The sequence below is a fragment of the Paroedura picta genome, chromosome 6, assembly GCF_049243985.1.
Source record: "Paroedura picta isolate Pp20150507F chromosome 6, Ppicta_v3.0, whole genome shotgun sequence".
NCBI lineage: Eukaryota > Metazoa > Chordata > Lepidosauria > Squamata > Gekkonidae > Paroedura > Paroedura picta.
The window spans coordinates 91303919-91318482 of record NC_135374.1 but is presented as its reverse complement, the minus strand read 5'-3'; the positions used below and the strand labels follow the sequence as shown (position 1 = coordinate 91318482).

The 14564-nt window shown below is 41.5% G+C and overlaps 1 protein-coding gene across 2 annotated transcripts in view; it reads left to right on the top strand.

The window, feature by feature from the left end:
- The window catches only part of EDAR (ectodysplasin A receptor), a 97510-nt gene that overhangs the window by 14616 nt on the left and 68330 nt on the right, over positions 1-14564 (top strand). The window contains exon 1 of one of the 2 annotated variants that reach the window (XM_077343633.1): positions 13998-14223. The exons of the other annotated variant lie outside the window; for it this stretch is intronic. Within the exon in view, the coding sequence (XP_077199748.1) occupies positions 14191-14223 (33 nt within the window). The 5' untranslated portion in view covers positions 13998-14190. Of the gene's footprint in view, positions 1-13997; positions 14224-14564 lie in introns of those variants that run through there. 2 annotated transcript variants of the gene reach the window in all.

The following is a 14564-nucleotide window of genomic DNA, read 5'->3' as shown; positions in this document are numbered from 1 at the left end:
AAATGCCTCTCGACAACCTCTCTATCCATGTTAACCTGCCACCCAGACACTGTCCTTTGGCTATGGCCATCTCTAGATGTGCCTAAACACTTTGACCTGTGGGAAAAAACAGATGTAAAATAGGCACTAAGCCTTTCTGCTTTCTCTGCATCTTCCGTTAGAGTTTGTCCATCCGCACCCAACAGTGGGCCTATTGCCTCCTTTACTTTACGTTTGCTCCTCACATAACTGAAAAATCTTTTCTTGTTACAATGGGCTTCCCTGGCCAATCTTAGCTCACTCTCAGCTTTGGCCTTTCTGATGATTGATCTACAGTGCCTAGTAACCTGTAGGTACTCTTCTTTAGAGCTCTGTCCTTCCCTCCATTTCCTGAACATTTTCCTTTTCTTTCTTAGTTCCTCTTGAAGTTCTGTGTTCATCCAAATAGGCTTCTTAGAGCTCCTGCAGTGTTTTCGTCTTTCTGGGATAGTCATTGATTGAGCATGCAATAGCTCCTGTTTGAGTAGCGCCCACCCTTCACAAGCTCCCTTCCCTTCCAGCATTCTCGTCCATGGTATGACAATTTTTTCTTATTGTTAGCATTAGGAATTCAGGATCATATACATATAACATTTCGGGTACACTATGCAAAAAACAAACACAAGACTATTTGAAGAGACAGTAGTTGTTGTTTTTTATCTTATTTTGCATCTCTACACTTTTATACTTGTCCAGTGTCCTGATTACTCTCAGCAACTAAATTTTTTGCATAGTTGCTGGTTTTGATTTATGATACTTTCTTGGAATAATCTTGTTTACGTGCATAATTTCAGTTTCCCTGTCTTTGTAGATGACAGTCTAATGACATACAGCTTAATCTATTTGCCAAACAGTCTTGAAATTATTAGGTTGTTTAGCTTCCACAAATATTCTAGATGCCTTCCTGTTATCCACTGGTGCCCACTTCTACTGTTCAATATATTAAAAATATACCAGTAATTATTAACAAAAGGATTATTATTTCTTTGTCTTGGACTGCAAAGGGGAAAGTTTTCAGACATACTTTCATAATTTGTCCATTGTACATCATTAGATCTGTCTATTGACCTATTATCACAATTAGTAATTGGGACAAATAGTTCTAAAACATGTCAGGTATGAGTTCAAATGTAAAGAAAAGTAAAACAAAAGGCTGAGCTTTTCATTATTCACAGCACATAACATTGTTTACAGTTATGTTAGTAAGAGGCTCATGTGTATTCGGACTGTTTTTTGTTTGTAATGCCATTTCTGAGAGACAGCATAGTGTAGTGCCAATAGCTGCCGCACACTCTTGTCTAGGAAACTGGGGTTGATTCCCCTCTCCTCCATATGAAGCCTGCTGGGTAACCTTAGGCCAGTCATAGCTCTCTCCAAACTCTCTCAGCCCTACCTACCTCACAAGGGGCCTGTTGTTGGGAGAGGAAGGGATGGTGATTGCAAATCACTTTGAGACTCAACAAGGTAGAGAAAAGCAGAGTATAAAACCAACTCTTCTTCTTCTGTACCCACATCTCATTGGTGCACACATCACTCACACTAATGCAGTCTAAATCCCTCTAACCTCCCATGTCACTTTTACTCTTTAGCAATTGAACTGTTCATGAACATTCCACACCACCAGAAAAACTCAGTTAGTGGCAGTGGGGAAAGTAAGGCTTTTAATTTCGGTACATGGAATCGGGAACACTTGGATGCAATAGCCTGGAAGTGCTTTAAACCAGGCTTTCTTAACAAGGGTTACATGAAATCCTGGGATTTATTGATGGCCCTGGAAGGGTTTCCTGAAGGGGTGGGAGTTGATGAGAGAGAGAGATTTAAAAATTGTTAAATTATTGAATGCTACAACCATATATGGTCATATTGACCTGCCCCCTCTCCCAAAATGGCCAACGATGGGCCTGGATTGGGTGGAGAGGGGAGGAGCCCCAGGTGGGCATGTAAACAGCTATAATTCCCAACTATATTCTGCACAATTGTGCTACTTCTGGGGTTTCTCGAAGCCTGAAGAATGTTTCAGGGGTTCCTCAACTCTAAAAGAAAGTTGAGAAAGGGTAGCTTTAAACTCTGCAGCTTGTGTTCACCTCAGGATTTTCTCTCCAGTTTTAGAGTATGTGATAAATGCAGATTAAAAAACAACATTCCATGGCTTCAGCTTGGAAGGCAACGCATACACTATTTATTTTCTTTTAATTTCATTTAGATTTTGTGCCTTATATATACCTCTTATATCACCTTTGGATTATGGAATGCCACATACTCGATATTGCCTCTTACAGTGAATATAATAGACAAGGTTGTCTGGAGAGCTGAGCTGTGGTAGTGTCAATGCACTGATTACATCTGACTTTCTCCTTGCCAATTGATTTTAGGGAGGAGGTAGAGGAGGAGGTAGAAGGTCTCAAATCAGGGGTCAGTGACAGAGTGGATGCTTGATCCATCCAAGATGGAGATCCTGTTGACTGAGAATGTGTCTGATATGGGAATAAACATTCTGTCTGTGCTAAATTTAGACACTGCACTTCCCCTCAGGCTTGCTAGCAGCCTTTGATCTGCTCCTACACCTGGATACACAGGTGGTGGTGGTCAGGAAAGAGATTTTCCAATTTAGGTAGATTTACCAACTCTGTTCTTTCTTGGAAAAGAATGACCTAGATGGATGCATTGGTTTCTCCAGATTGGATCATTATTAAGTGTTCTTTGTGGGGCTGTCTTTGAAGTGTCTGGAATCTACAACTGGTTCAAAACGTAGCAGCAATAACTGAAAGTAGACGCATAATTGCATCTTACACAATACTTTGTCTACTTCATTGGTTGCCAAGTACCTTACAGGCCCAAGAAAAAGTGATGATTTTCCCCTTTAGGCTGAGATCACCAATCTTAAGGAATTATGTATGAATCTACCCCCATGATTAAATCATCTCTGGAGACTCTTCTCCCATGTGTCCTGAGATTTAACTAGTGGCCACAAGCAGGGCCTTCTCAATGAAGTTCTCATGCAAGTCTTACCTTGGAACATTCATCATGCCCGTCCTTTCATGACACTCCAGCCTACAGACCAGGGCTTTCTGAGTGACCCCATGGACCCCATATCTAGTTTTTATCGGTTCATTATATTTCTGGTTTTTCAAACCTATTGGGATTATTATTTCTGGTATTATTGATGGCAAATTCTGTTAATGTTTATTTTTCAGGTTTTGTATATAGGTTGTTATATTTTAATTATTGTTGTTGTTGTTAGGTGCGAAGTTGTCTCAAACCCATTGCGACCCCATGGACCATCCTCCAGGCCTTCCTGTCCTCTGCCATACCCCGGAGTCCATTTAAGTTTGCACTGACTGCTTCATTTTAATTATATACCTAGTATATTGCTTCAATTGCAAGGCATGGTATATACTTTAATAAATACAAATGGTATGACAACATGAAAGATGTTACTGTCATGGGGATTGTCTCCATCCTAAACCGTCTAAGAACTATCACTTTGATACCCAGTGCATGACAGCTTTGCTTTACTGAAGAAGGCAGAAACGATCTCTTAACTAAACTATGTTATGTTGACCTCTTTTTGTTAGTCACATACCAAGAAATGTTTGCAACTGCCCACATAATCCTAAGGATTCAAATTGTCACAGTTGTTATTTTACTTGACACACGCACATGCAGGAAAATCCACTATTTTACTGCAAAATATCAGCCTTGTTTTAATACATTCATGTTCATGATGCTGATAAGTACCCTGACAGCTTATCCAAAACGTTCTATGGCAATTAATTGTTTTCTCACCCTTTTAACTAAGCCATTATTAATACATCTTCTATTTTTATACTGCTTCCACAATATATAATATAATGTTGATGTTTTTCATTTTAACATATATTTCTTGGCATATGCAGTGAGGGTTAAAAAAGACACCTGTTCTGATGAAAAGCAATATATCTGTGGCGACTGGTTCTTTGATGTGCTGATCCTCATGCAACTTTTGATCTTTATCTCATTCATTCTGGATCAAATTTAGAAACTGGGAATCTCAACATTTGGAAAGAAGCCAGCCATGAACAAGATTAACACAGATGAACCCATGGAAAACACCATGTCATAGTGACCAAGCTAGATTATCAGAGTTTTAGAATCATTACTTGGGGGATCTGGAGATCTTTCACAAATTATAGAATAGGAATGCCAATCAGTTCATACCATAGGGAGGTGAATCCTGCTGTTCCAGTGATCAGCCTAATGAGCCTTTCTCCAATTTAACTCACTCTTTTGTTGAATGAAGAGCCACATATGTTGGAGGAAGTGTCCTTACAGAATGCTGGGATCCACTTCTGTGGTTTTTAGAAGAAGAGTTGATTCTTAAATGCTGCTTTTCTCTACCCGAAGGAGTCTCAAAGCGGCTTACAATCGCCTTCGAAGACGAGCCGGCCCTGCTTCTTTCCCGACCCCCAAGCCGCAGCCTCTGGTGGGGGGGGAGGACTTGGGGGGAGCACCCTTCCCCACCACCCAGCCATTGCGGCCACCGGCTCAAAGACCTGGCGACCGCGTTGCCCGGGCAGCAGGGAAAGCTTGCGGTCCGGGAGGGGCAGGCAGGAAACCCTTCCCAGGGGGAACCCTCCAGCTCCCCCCACACCTGACCCGCGGACCCCTCCCCCCTCCTTCTACCCCCTCCTTCCCCCTCTGCCCTCCTTCACCCTCTGCTTCCTTCCTTTCCTCCCTCCCTCCCTCCCTCCTTCCTTCCTTCCTCTCCCTCTCCCTCTCCCTATGCCTGACTGCCTACCTTCCCTCCTTCCTTCCCTCCCTCCCTCCAAGGGGAGGGGCCCTCCCACACCCACCCACTGCCCGCTAGCCCCCGCTGTATTTTTCTTACAGTGGGCTTACCTTCTAGTTTTATATAAATTTACAAACAAATATAATTCACAGATGCAATACAAAACACCAAAATTAATACACCTACAGCTATGCAACACTTCCTCAGCTTTCCATACAAAGCACTGCCTCAAGTTCAATACTTCTTGACATATTCTTTAGGAAAATCCTTGTTCCAAAAATGATCCAGGGCTAAGCAAAAAAATTTTGTGCACAGTGCTTTTTGTTATAGTCTTGTTTCCATGCCTGATATAACAGGGAGCTTGTGGCTGAGATAACATTTGAACCACTAGCTTCCAAGTTAGCACCTTCCACTCGTAGCCACTAAACTACAATATTTTTGGAACCAAAGCACATACATATACATGTTGTTAGGTGAGGTTGACTGTGATTTCCATTTTCTCAAGAGGTCTGACAATGGCCCCAAACCGATATGAAGTATAACCTAAACTAGAATCACTATTTAGCACATTTATATTTAGGCTCTTACAGTAATGTTTTCTTTTTTTGGTTTTCTTTCTTTCAAAGTCCTATAAAGGTTATGCTAGTTGCATGCTGTCTCTTGCTAGAAAGATCTGGTATCCCCTATTCTCTTTTAAGGGTACAAAAGAAAGAAAATATCTATGAGCAATGGTCTAAGACAGTGGTTCTCAATCTTGGGGATGCTTGGCCCCTTCCACAGGGTCGCCCAATTGCTGGCTGCTGCGGTGGTGGTGGTGGGTGGAGGTGGGTGGTGGCAGCAGGCGGAGGCAGGCAGAAGCGGGCGGTGGCAGGTTTTAGTGGCGGTGGGTGGAGGCGGCAGAGGCGAGCAGAGGTGGACAGAGGTGGTGGAGCCATGCACTGGCCACCTCCACGCTGCCTCGATTGGCGTGTGCACCCGCCGCTAACACCAACACCTGCTTCTGCCCGCCTCTTTCCTCCTGAAAATGGGTTTCATTGGTAGCAAAGTTTATTTTGGAAGGATAGCAGAAATAAGTTTGAGTCCTTCAGCATTGTGAAGACCAAGGAAGTTTTCAGTCACAGCTTTTGTGCGCATGCATGTACTGTCAGATACAGGCCACAGGTCAGTGGCAGATTTTGAAGGTTGACGGCATTTTACCTTGTTGACGTCCCTCCCCGCCTCCAATCCCCAGGTATTTTCCCATTCAGAGCCAGCCACCTTGGCTACAACTGAACTGATCGCATTGGCAAGCGGCAATAGCAGGTGGAGGCGGGCGGAGGCGGGGGCTGATGGCCAGCGGAGCCATAGTACTGACCGCCTGCATGTCACCTCGATTGTTGTGCGCCTGCATCCATGCACACACCGCTGCCACCGAAGATGGGGTCGCGGCACCTAAAAGGTTGAGAACTGCTGATCTAAGAGCTCAAAACACACAGCGTGTTTAGGAATAAAATGTATTAAAAAAAAAACATTTTGATTAGAAATGTTAAACAGCTAACAAAAAGTTCATCTACCAGCTAGACTCATACAGAACTATGAAAACGGGCTATCAGAGTTGAATCGGGTCAACCCCTCCCCCCTCAATCAGCAGCCATTAAAACAAGATAGGTCATTTCTAAAGCTCTTAGAAAAAGAACTCCCTTAGCTACATCCGCAAATACTAACAGGTAAGATGTGAGGCAGCATCTTTATGGGGCAGGCCTTGCTCTAGATTAGTCTCCTGCAAGTTTTTAGGCAGGACTCTAAGAAGTGCCGCTGAATATATAAAAGCAGGCCACCTTTAACTTAGAAGAAGAAGAGCTTTGCTTTTCACTGCCGAAAGGTGTGTCAGTGACCGTTGATGCACTGGGAATGTCACTGCCCCAGCTCCCATGCAGGAGCACAAATAGGAGGCGGATGAGGTGCACCAGGCCAAATGCTCCCCCGTGTGGGTGCAGGAAGAGGGGGGCAACCTGCCACAACTAAAACTCCAGCCTGCAGCATAGCATGAAACCTCCAGTGCATAAACGGTCAGTGTGGCTTACAAACATCTTTGCTTTCGTCTCCCCATGTCAGACACCCTGTGAAGTAGGTGGAGCTGAGAGAGCTCTGTCAGGACTACTTTGTAAGAACAGCTCTATCAGGACTTCGACTAGCTCAAGGTCACCCACCTTACTGCTTGTGGAGGAGCGGGGAATAAAACCTGGCTCTGCAGATTAGAAGCTGCCACTCTTAGCCACTACACCATGCTGGCTCCAAACCCTAGACATTTAAGGTTTTTAACTTACCCCCATAAGTTACTCATGTAACTTCCTTAAATTGGATGTATTTCATGTACAGGTTAGTCAAGTACCCTGCAGAAAGATGTCCTGTCCCATTAATAGAGATCTGTCAGGTGGAAATTGCAGTCAAAGCCTTGCAGGCCATGGAAGTAAATAATATCACCTGGTCAATGGCCGGCGATTATGCCTCTGTTAAAGGGACAGGGCCTTTTTTACAGGACAGCTGGATTGGCAGAAGCATTTAAAGAAATCCTGCCTGTTTCCCATTAAAACAGAATTGCAATTTTAAAAGAAAAAAACATTTCCTATATTAAACATTCTATGCTAGCAATTCCCCCCCCCCCACCATCTGCAACGTAGACATTTATTTAGGGGAAAAGAAGGTGGTCTACCGTTGCCCATCAAGCTATTACTGCATAAGAAAGAGATAACAGGAGGTTCCTGGGAACAGCTCTCATACACATATAGACATGAGAGGTCATGTTATGAGATTATAAGCATTTTGTAGAAATACTGGATCACTTAAGGACAGAGAGAACTGCACATGGAAACTACCTGGTTCTGTGATAATGAAGCAAGTAATAATTGTGGTCACCAGATTGCCATTCATCACTAAAAAAAGCCCCTTCCCTATTTTAAACACACAGTTCTACTTATAGAAATGAAGTTTATGCTTTGATGTGGTGGGAAACGTGTTACCCTGTAATGACGAGTTCTTGCTAAATACTTGCTTATTCTTGTAATCAGTAATGTTAAAAGGAAAGATCTGATCCTTGTGGGATGTACGTGGCTTCTTCGATTCATTGCCCTTCACACTCCCTTAATTAGACCAGAATCAGTTTTCCTTTTAATGTGGGAAGTCTTAAAAGGATTGGGGATACAGTCACACAATTCCCTTTCAATTTATTGTCTTAGCAAGATGAGGCACAAGAGAAGGTCTACCTAGAAGCATACAGCTAGACCTCAGGATATGAAATGGCCCCAGAGTTACTTAGCCATTCTACTGGTCATTCAGGCATGTTCTTCTTAAACTGACAGACAAAGGTAGTTGGCACTATGGGTAATGTAGATGAAGGGTAACGGAGCACAGTGGTGTACTATAGAGCCAGAAAATTCTGGTGGCCATTTGCATGCAACTAATCCACAAGGTACAGATCCCACAGCAATCAACCAGGGCTTGCCACTGATTGTAACGCAGAGTCAACGCTTATCCCAACTTTCTGCTCAATATATGTACTAAACAAATACAGCTTGATTTAAAGCCAACCATTAATACAAAATGTCTTCTTGGGCGCCAGAAATATTGTTCAGCATTGCAGAAATCCACCCAGACAGAAATAAACTGCAAAAAACACTAGAATTCCAAAAGGGGGGGATGCTGTATCATTGTGGCGTTCATCCATAGCAATGGGGCAGTGCTGATTTTATTAAAGATGCACCTGTGTTATGGCATTACCGCAAAGCAATGCGGAAGTGCTTTAAAAAATGGTTTTTTTTGGGGGGGGGAGTTTCAGTCCACGAGAGAACTGCTGTGCTATGATTGGTGGCTTGCTGTGAAATAACAAGCCAAGGAGTGGAGGGAGAAGTTCAGGTTGTTTTCCCTTGCAGCCTTGTCAGGAGGCAAAAAATGGGAAAACGCAGGAAGGGTTTTCCCGCGAGGAGGGCTGCAAACGCGAAATTTACCATCCTGCGTTTGCAAGCAGGAAGCCACTCATGTTATACCCCTCTGTGCAGAAATAGCCATTCAGTTCCTTTAAAACCTGCAGCTTGCTGTAAAGTGACAATAGCTTGCTCAGCCAAGTTTGAAGCCTTCTTCTAACCTAAAAGGATTTTGTCAAATTGCCCTAAGAGTTACATAAGTTGGAGGAAGGGTCTTAGAGTGGGGAAATGCTTTGAACTCTGCTGAGTAGGGTGGTAGGATACAGACCCCAATTGGCTAAAATGTATTTGTAATACAGCTCCAAGCCCGTATAAACCTTGCAAAACTTTTAAAATTGTAATCTAATAAATTGTGACAAAGAATAAATGCTTAACAGTAAATTAATCCTTATGAATTGACTGTTTAAAACAGAATTAAACTAAAAAACGTATCAGGGTTAGTATACCGAAAGCATGATAGATTTCCATTAACGTGCTTTTGGTATATTGTCCATGTAATGGCACAATATTTGTTTGGAAGCCTCGATGTTTCCTCCGGAAAGGAGGCTCTTAATTTTGCCTTCCTCGGAGTCACCTGGAATCCGGAGCAAGAGGGGGGCAATGATCTTATTGAGCAGCGAAGACCCCACTTGGCTATGCTGCCTACTGTGATGCTGGAAATGTTATATTCAACAGTTTTATTATATACAACATTTGTATATATACAACATTTGTGTGTGTGTTTGTGTGTGTGTGTGGGGGGGATCTTCAAAATTTGCTTGTGTTATTTGACTAAATCTTAGAAGCACAATCAACATAGCTAATTGACCAAAATGAAAGGGGAAATTATGATCTAATCCCTAATGATGTACTTAACTGGCACTTAGATCAAGACCATGATTTGTTTTAGTGAATTCTTTCCAGTAAATTCATCAGGAGAGGTCATACCATACATGTACATCTTTGATTTGTATGGAAAATCCATATACATTAAGCAAGGAACACAAATCCAAAGGCTTATAGATAATAAATGCTTTTTAGATGTGTTTTGTTCACAGGTTATTTGCTTAAAACATTATTCTACTCCACAAAGTTCCAGAATCTCAATGTGTATTCCACTTTTGTGAAATACTTGGTTGCACTCTGCAAATATCCATACACCCTGCTGGATCACAGCTCACTCAAATAAATCCAAATCAAAAGACATTTACCAACATATACAGCTAACATATAAGTCTAATACAAAGCTAGCTTTCTGAACTTTCCTAGCAGAGATGACTTCCATACCATCATGCCCCAGAACACATGTACCTGTAGGGCCTTCCTCACCCAGTATCGACCCCTGCAGCTTTGCCCTTTTGACTAACACCTTTTGTTGGGTTGTTGGGTCAGCTAAGTCCTTTCACTGGCCTCTCTTATTCCATGGTAATAGCCTTTCTGAAAGTCAAAAGGCTCCCCATGACTGAGATCCTGCCGCTCATCTTGAGTTTGTCAGGAGGCTTTTAAGCACTAACTTCTAATTGTTTCTGAAGTGACTGGTAGATTTTCTTGTTTTTATGGTTGAAACCTATATATCACTTTTTATTATCTTTATAACCACCTTGATTCTGTTTCTAGAGAAAACTGAGTAAAAAATGTCCTAAATACAGATGAGCCAAAGGAACAACACTTCTTACTTAGCAATGCCGGCATTTTGGTTGTAGCTGAACCGGAACCAGCTCTTTCTGTTGTGATTGTTCATGATCACATACCAGCCTGCATCCGTATCTGTAACACAGTCCTTCAGGTCATGCTAGTGCAAACTCTGAGATGAAGTTTGGAGTAAAACAGTTCATATATAAAACAAGATTAAAGTTCAGCAATTAAAGGATAAAGCTGATATTTAATTTTCTCCCCCAAATGTAGTTTTTCATGCAGTGACAGCTGTGATGTCTTTTCAAGTTTTATAGCTATCCCACATTTGGCAGAAGGAACAGGAAACCATCTGTAGCAGACCCAGATCACTGTAAACCTGTTCATTGATAGAAGGGAGAAAAAGATTAAAAGCAACACAATGTTAATGAAAGCTTTGAAGGTGTGCAAAGGAGGATGCCTGCGTTGCCCAGGGCATTGGTCTCTACAAATAAACAGTAAAATAAAAACTAGCTTTTGAAAAAGTTGAGTACTTTAGACCACAAAATAGGCACTTTCCTTTATTTCGTTTGCCTAGCTTAATTATAACACTGTGCAGGCCTTTCCAGACCCAGATCTCACTGAGTATGGGACAGCCGTGAGCCGCAAACACATGACAGAAAGTCCCGGGATGTCAGAGTCATATAGTAGAAGAAAGAGTAGGAGTTGTGACCTCAATGGTGTCAATTTCAAGGCTAGGAAACAGCAAGGGGGGGCCATCCCCAAAAGCAAGTCAGGAACTTAGAAGGTTGGACAGCTAAAACACATAACAAAATACACCTATTTATTAAAAAATGTACAGTAACTACAAATTAAAAACATGTATCAAACGTAGATAAAAACAGAAGAGGGATTGGATATCACATTACATCTACTCCCAGAGCATGCAGCAACAAATGTACAAAACTAAGGCCAAAATATTTGCAACATATATTACTAGAAAGGAGAGGAAGGGAAGGCAATTGTAACCTCCTCCTCCACTACTACTACTACTACTACTACTACTACTACTACTACTAGATCAAACATGTTCTGGCCCTAAGGCCTTCTTCAGTAAATAGTAACAACATAACTCAACAAAATAGTATTGCTCCAAATAATAGTTATAAAGTTTGGATGTCAATCAGGCCTTCATATACTGAGGAGCCCACACCATCAAAGATGGTAGCATTATACAATCATTCTGTCCTTGGCCATTGCTATGTGTGTGTTCATGCATCAATGAAAAGTCAAGAGGTCTTCCTACTCCTTTCCCCAATTTACCTCCAGTGTTGAAATTAAGCTGCAACAGCCGTTAACAGCCAGTCCAAAATGGCTGCAAAGATCTTCTGAAGAAATCTTGTGTAATCTCAGTCCTTTACAAATATTTTATTCCCCTTTATTGTTTTACAATGTTAAGATTTTTCTGCAAACCTGTAAATCCCCCAAAGTTGTTAGAAAGATCTCCATCCTCTGTGCATAACTCTGTTCTCAAGATTCAACAACCATAGACCCATGTTCAGAACTTGATATATCACACTCTATAAATTCTGAGATATTGAAAGTAATCGGGAGAGGGGGGGTTCCAAGCCAGAAAGAGGTTTGTATGAAATTGGGGTGAGGTTACTAAATTGTTTGCCTTTTCTTGATTCCTTGCTGCAACAATGCAGAAAAATTCAAAAAACTGTGAATGTGTCATCACTGGACACCTCCTCCCATTACTATTAGTCCTTTATTTTAAAAACTTTCTTCAGAAATGTATTAACCATCTAGAACGGCCTTTCTCAACTTTTTAACCATTGAGAAACCCCTGAAACAATCTTCAGACTTCAAGAAGCCCCAGAAGTTGTACAATTGGGCAGAATATGGTTGCGAGTCCCTTGGACTGCAAGACGAACAAACCAGTCAGTTGTAGAGGAGATTAGCCCTGACTGCTCCTTAGAAGGCCAGATCCTGAAGATGAAACTGAAATACTTTGGCCACCTCATGAGAAGGAAGGACTCCCTGGAGAAGAGCCTAATGCTGGGAGCGATTGAGGGCAAAAGAAGAAGGGGACGACAGAGAATGAGGTGGCTGGATGGAGTCACTGAAGCTTTAGGTGCAAACTTAAATGGACTCCAGGGAATGGTAGAGGACAGGAAGGTATGGGGTCCGATGGGTCAGACACGACTTCGCAATTAACAACAATATAGTTGGGAAGCATAGCTGTGTACATGCCCCCCCCCTTAGGGCCTTCCTCTTCCCACCCCCTCCAGGTCCATTGGCCATTTTGGGAGGGGAGGATATGCGCTGATATGATCATATATGGTCATATCACCCAATAAATGTTTAACAATTTTTAAAATATGTTAAAAATTAATTAACTCCTGCCCATTCAGGAAACCCTTTCAAGGCTGTCAAAAAACCCTCATTGAGAAAGCCTGATCTAGAAATATGTGTCAAATCTTTTCTTTTCTTTTTTTTGGGGGGGGGACCGCAGGACATTAATTGGATGGTAGTACATCAACATCTTTATTTAGATGATGCATGTCCCCTTGTCCCTTTTTTATGAGGATTTCAGCCTGGCTTTGGACAGAGGCTGACTCAGGGGCACTGGCAGGTGATAGGCATATTCCAATGACTAAGGGGAATGTATCCCTGCTTCATTTACGTGGTGATTATAATTGCAATTTTTCTCATAGTTATACTATTATTTGAATATGCCAGGTAGCATCATTTTATATGCTAACTTATAAAGGATACATAAATATTAGGCTTTAAAGAAAAGTAAGTATTCCAGATATTTCAATTTATCCCCAAACTTCTGTTTTCCATCAGGAAAAAAGTTTTTCTCATGCCTTGACAATTTCTAGAAATTGTACATCTCTAGAAAAGGAAGGAGTTTATTTTCCTAGATACAAAACAGACTTGAAAAAGCCAACAGGCCCCTAGCTGAAAATCAGTTTGGATGTGGGAGGTATGACATGCTTGAATTATACCAACAGCATGACAAACAGATAACAATCCACATTCAATGTGCAGAAAGACATAGCAAATGTCAGCATTTTTAACAATGAAAAACAGCAAACACACGCTCAGGATATCTCGTATCCATAATCCTTTTTGGGTGGTTCTTATTAGAATCTTCATTTATCAGGTTGTCAACTCTCCTGACAGCCAAGATAAGAATACAAACATGCTACTAACTCAGAAAGACAGGTTGATCACTTATTGGAGTAAAAAAATTATTCTCCCTTTCTGTCAAGGTACTCATGGTGCCTGCCATGCAATCCCAACCAGAGTTAAACCTTTTAAAGTTCACTGAAGTCAATGCGTTTGGAAGGGAGTAGCTTTACTTAAAATTGCACTGTGTGTATAACAATGTTCCAATTCATGCTTGTTATTTTCTAATTCTTGAGGCAGTGATTTGTGGTTTTTCATATTTGGAGATAAGAGCTCTAAAATAAAAAAATCACAGATGACAGCATACATACCCATTAGCTGTGGCTTGGCATTCATGGAGTTAACGAAAAACTATGCAAATTTTGTAATTAGATGTATCTAAAACATTATACTAGTACTGCCCTCCAGGCTGTGATGTGCTTTTTACTATGTCCCAGCACCAAATAAATCGTCTGTCTCAGGGTTAGACTGCAAGGCTTTTTAACTTAGATCCTGGCTGGCTTCCTTTTAAAAAAAGTTTGGCATAAATTAAGAAGCTGATTTGCTTCTTTCAGCCTTCTCCCAGCCTACAGATCTGCTCCGCCTTCATAACATCAAACACTATCCGTAGGTAGGATCTTCAAGGGGGCAAAAGCAAGTTGTTTACCTGTTGCGATGGAACAGCAAAGAGAGCAAAGTAGCACAACGGTAAGAGAAAGCTATACCTTAATATATCTTGAGATACTTGCTAATAGTTCTCAGGGAAAAAATGGATATTTTGCCAGAAATAAAACTGATTTAATCTTCTTACAAGCAGCAGCCAAGGATGACTAATCCATGAATAGTGAACAAGGCACGGTTTCCATTGCAGGTGAAGATATGTGTATTTGTGGTGTAACAAATCTGGTAGAAATAGTTGATTTTGGTGGATAGGAATCTGTTAGGATTATTTTAATTTCTTAAAGCACTTATCAAATGAAATCTCTCCAACGGTTCCATAAATTGCAAGAGATTATGAGGAACCTGTCTTCTTGTGTTGACGTTAAAGT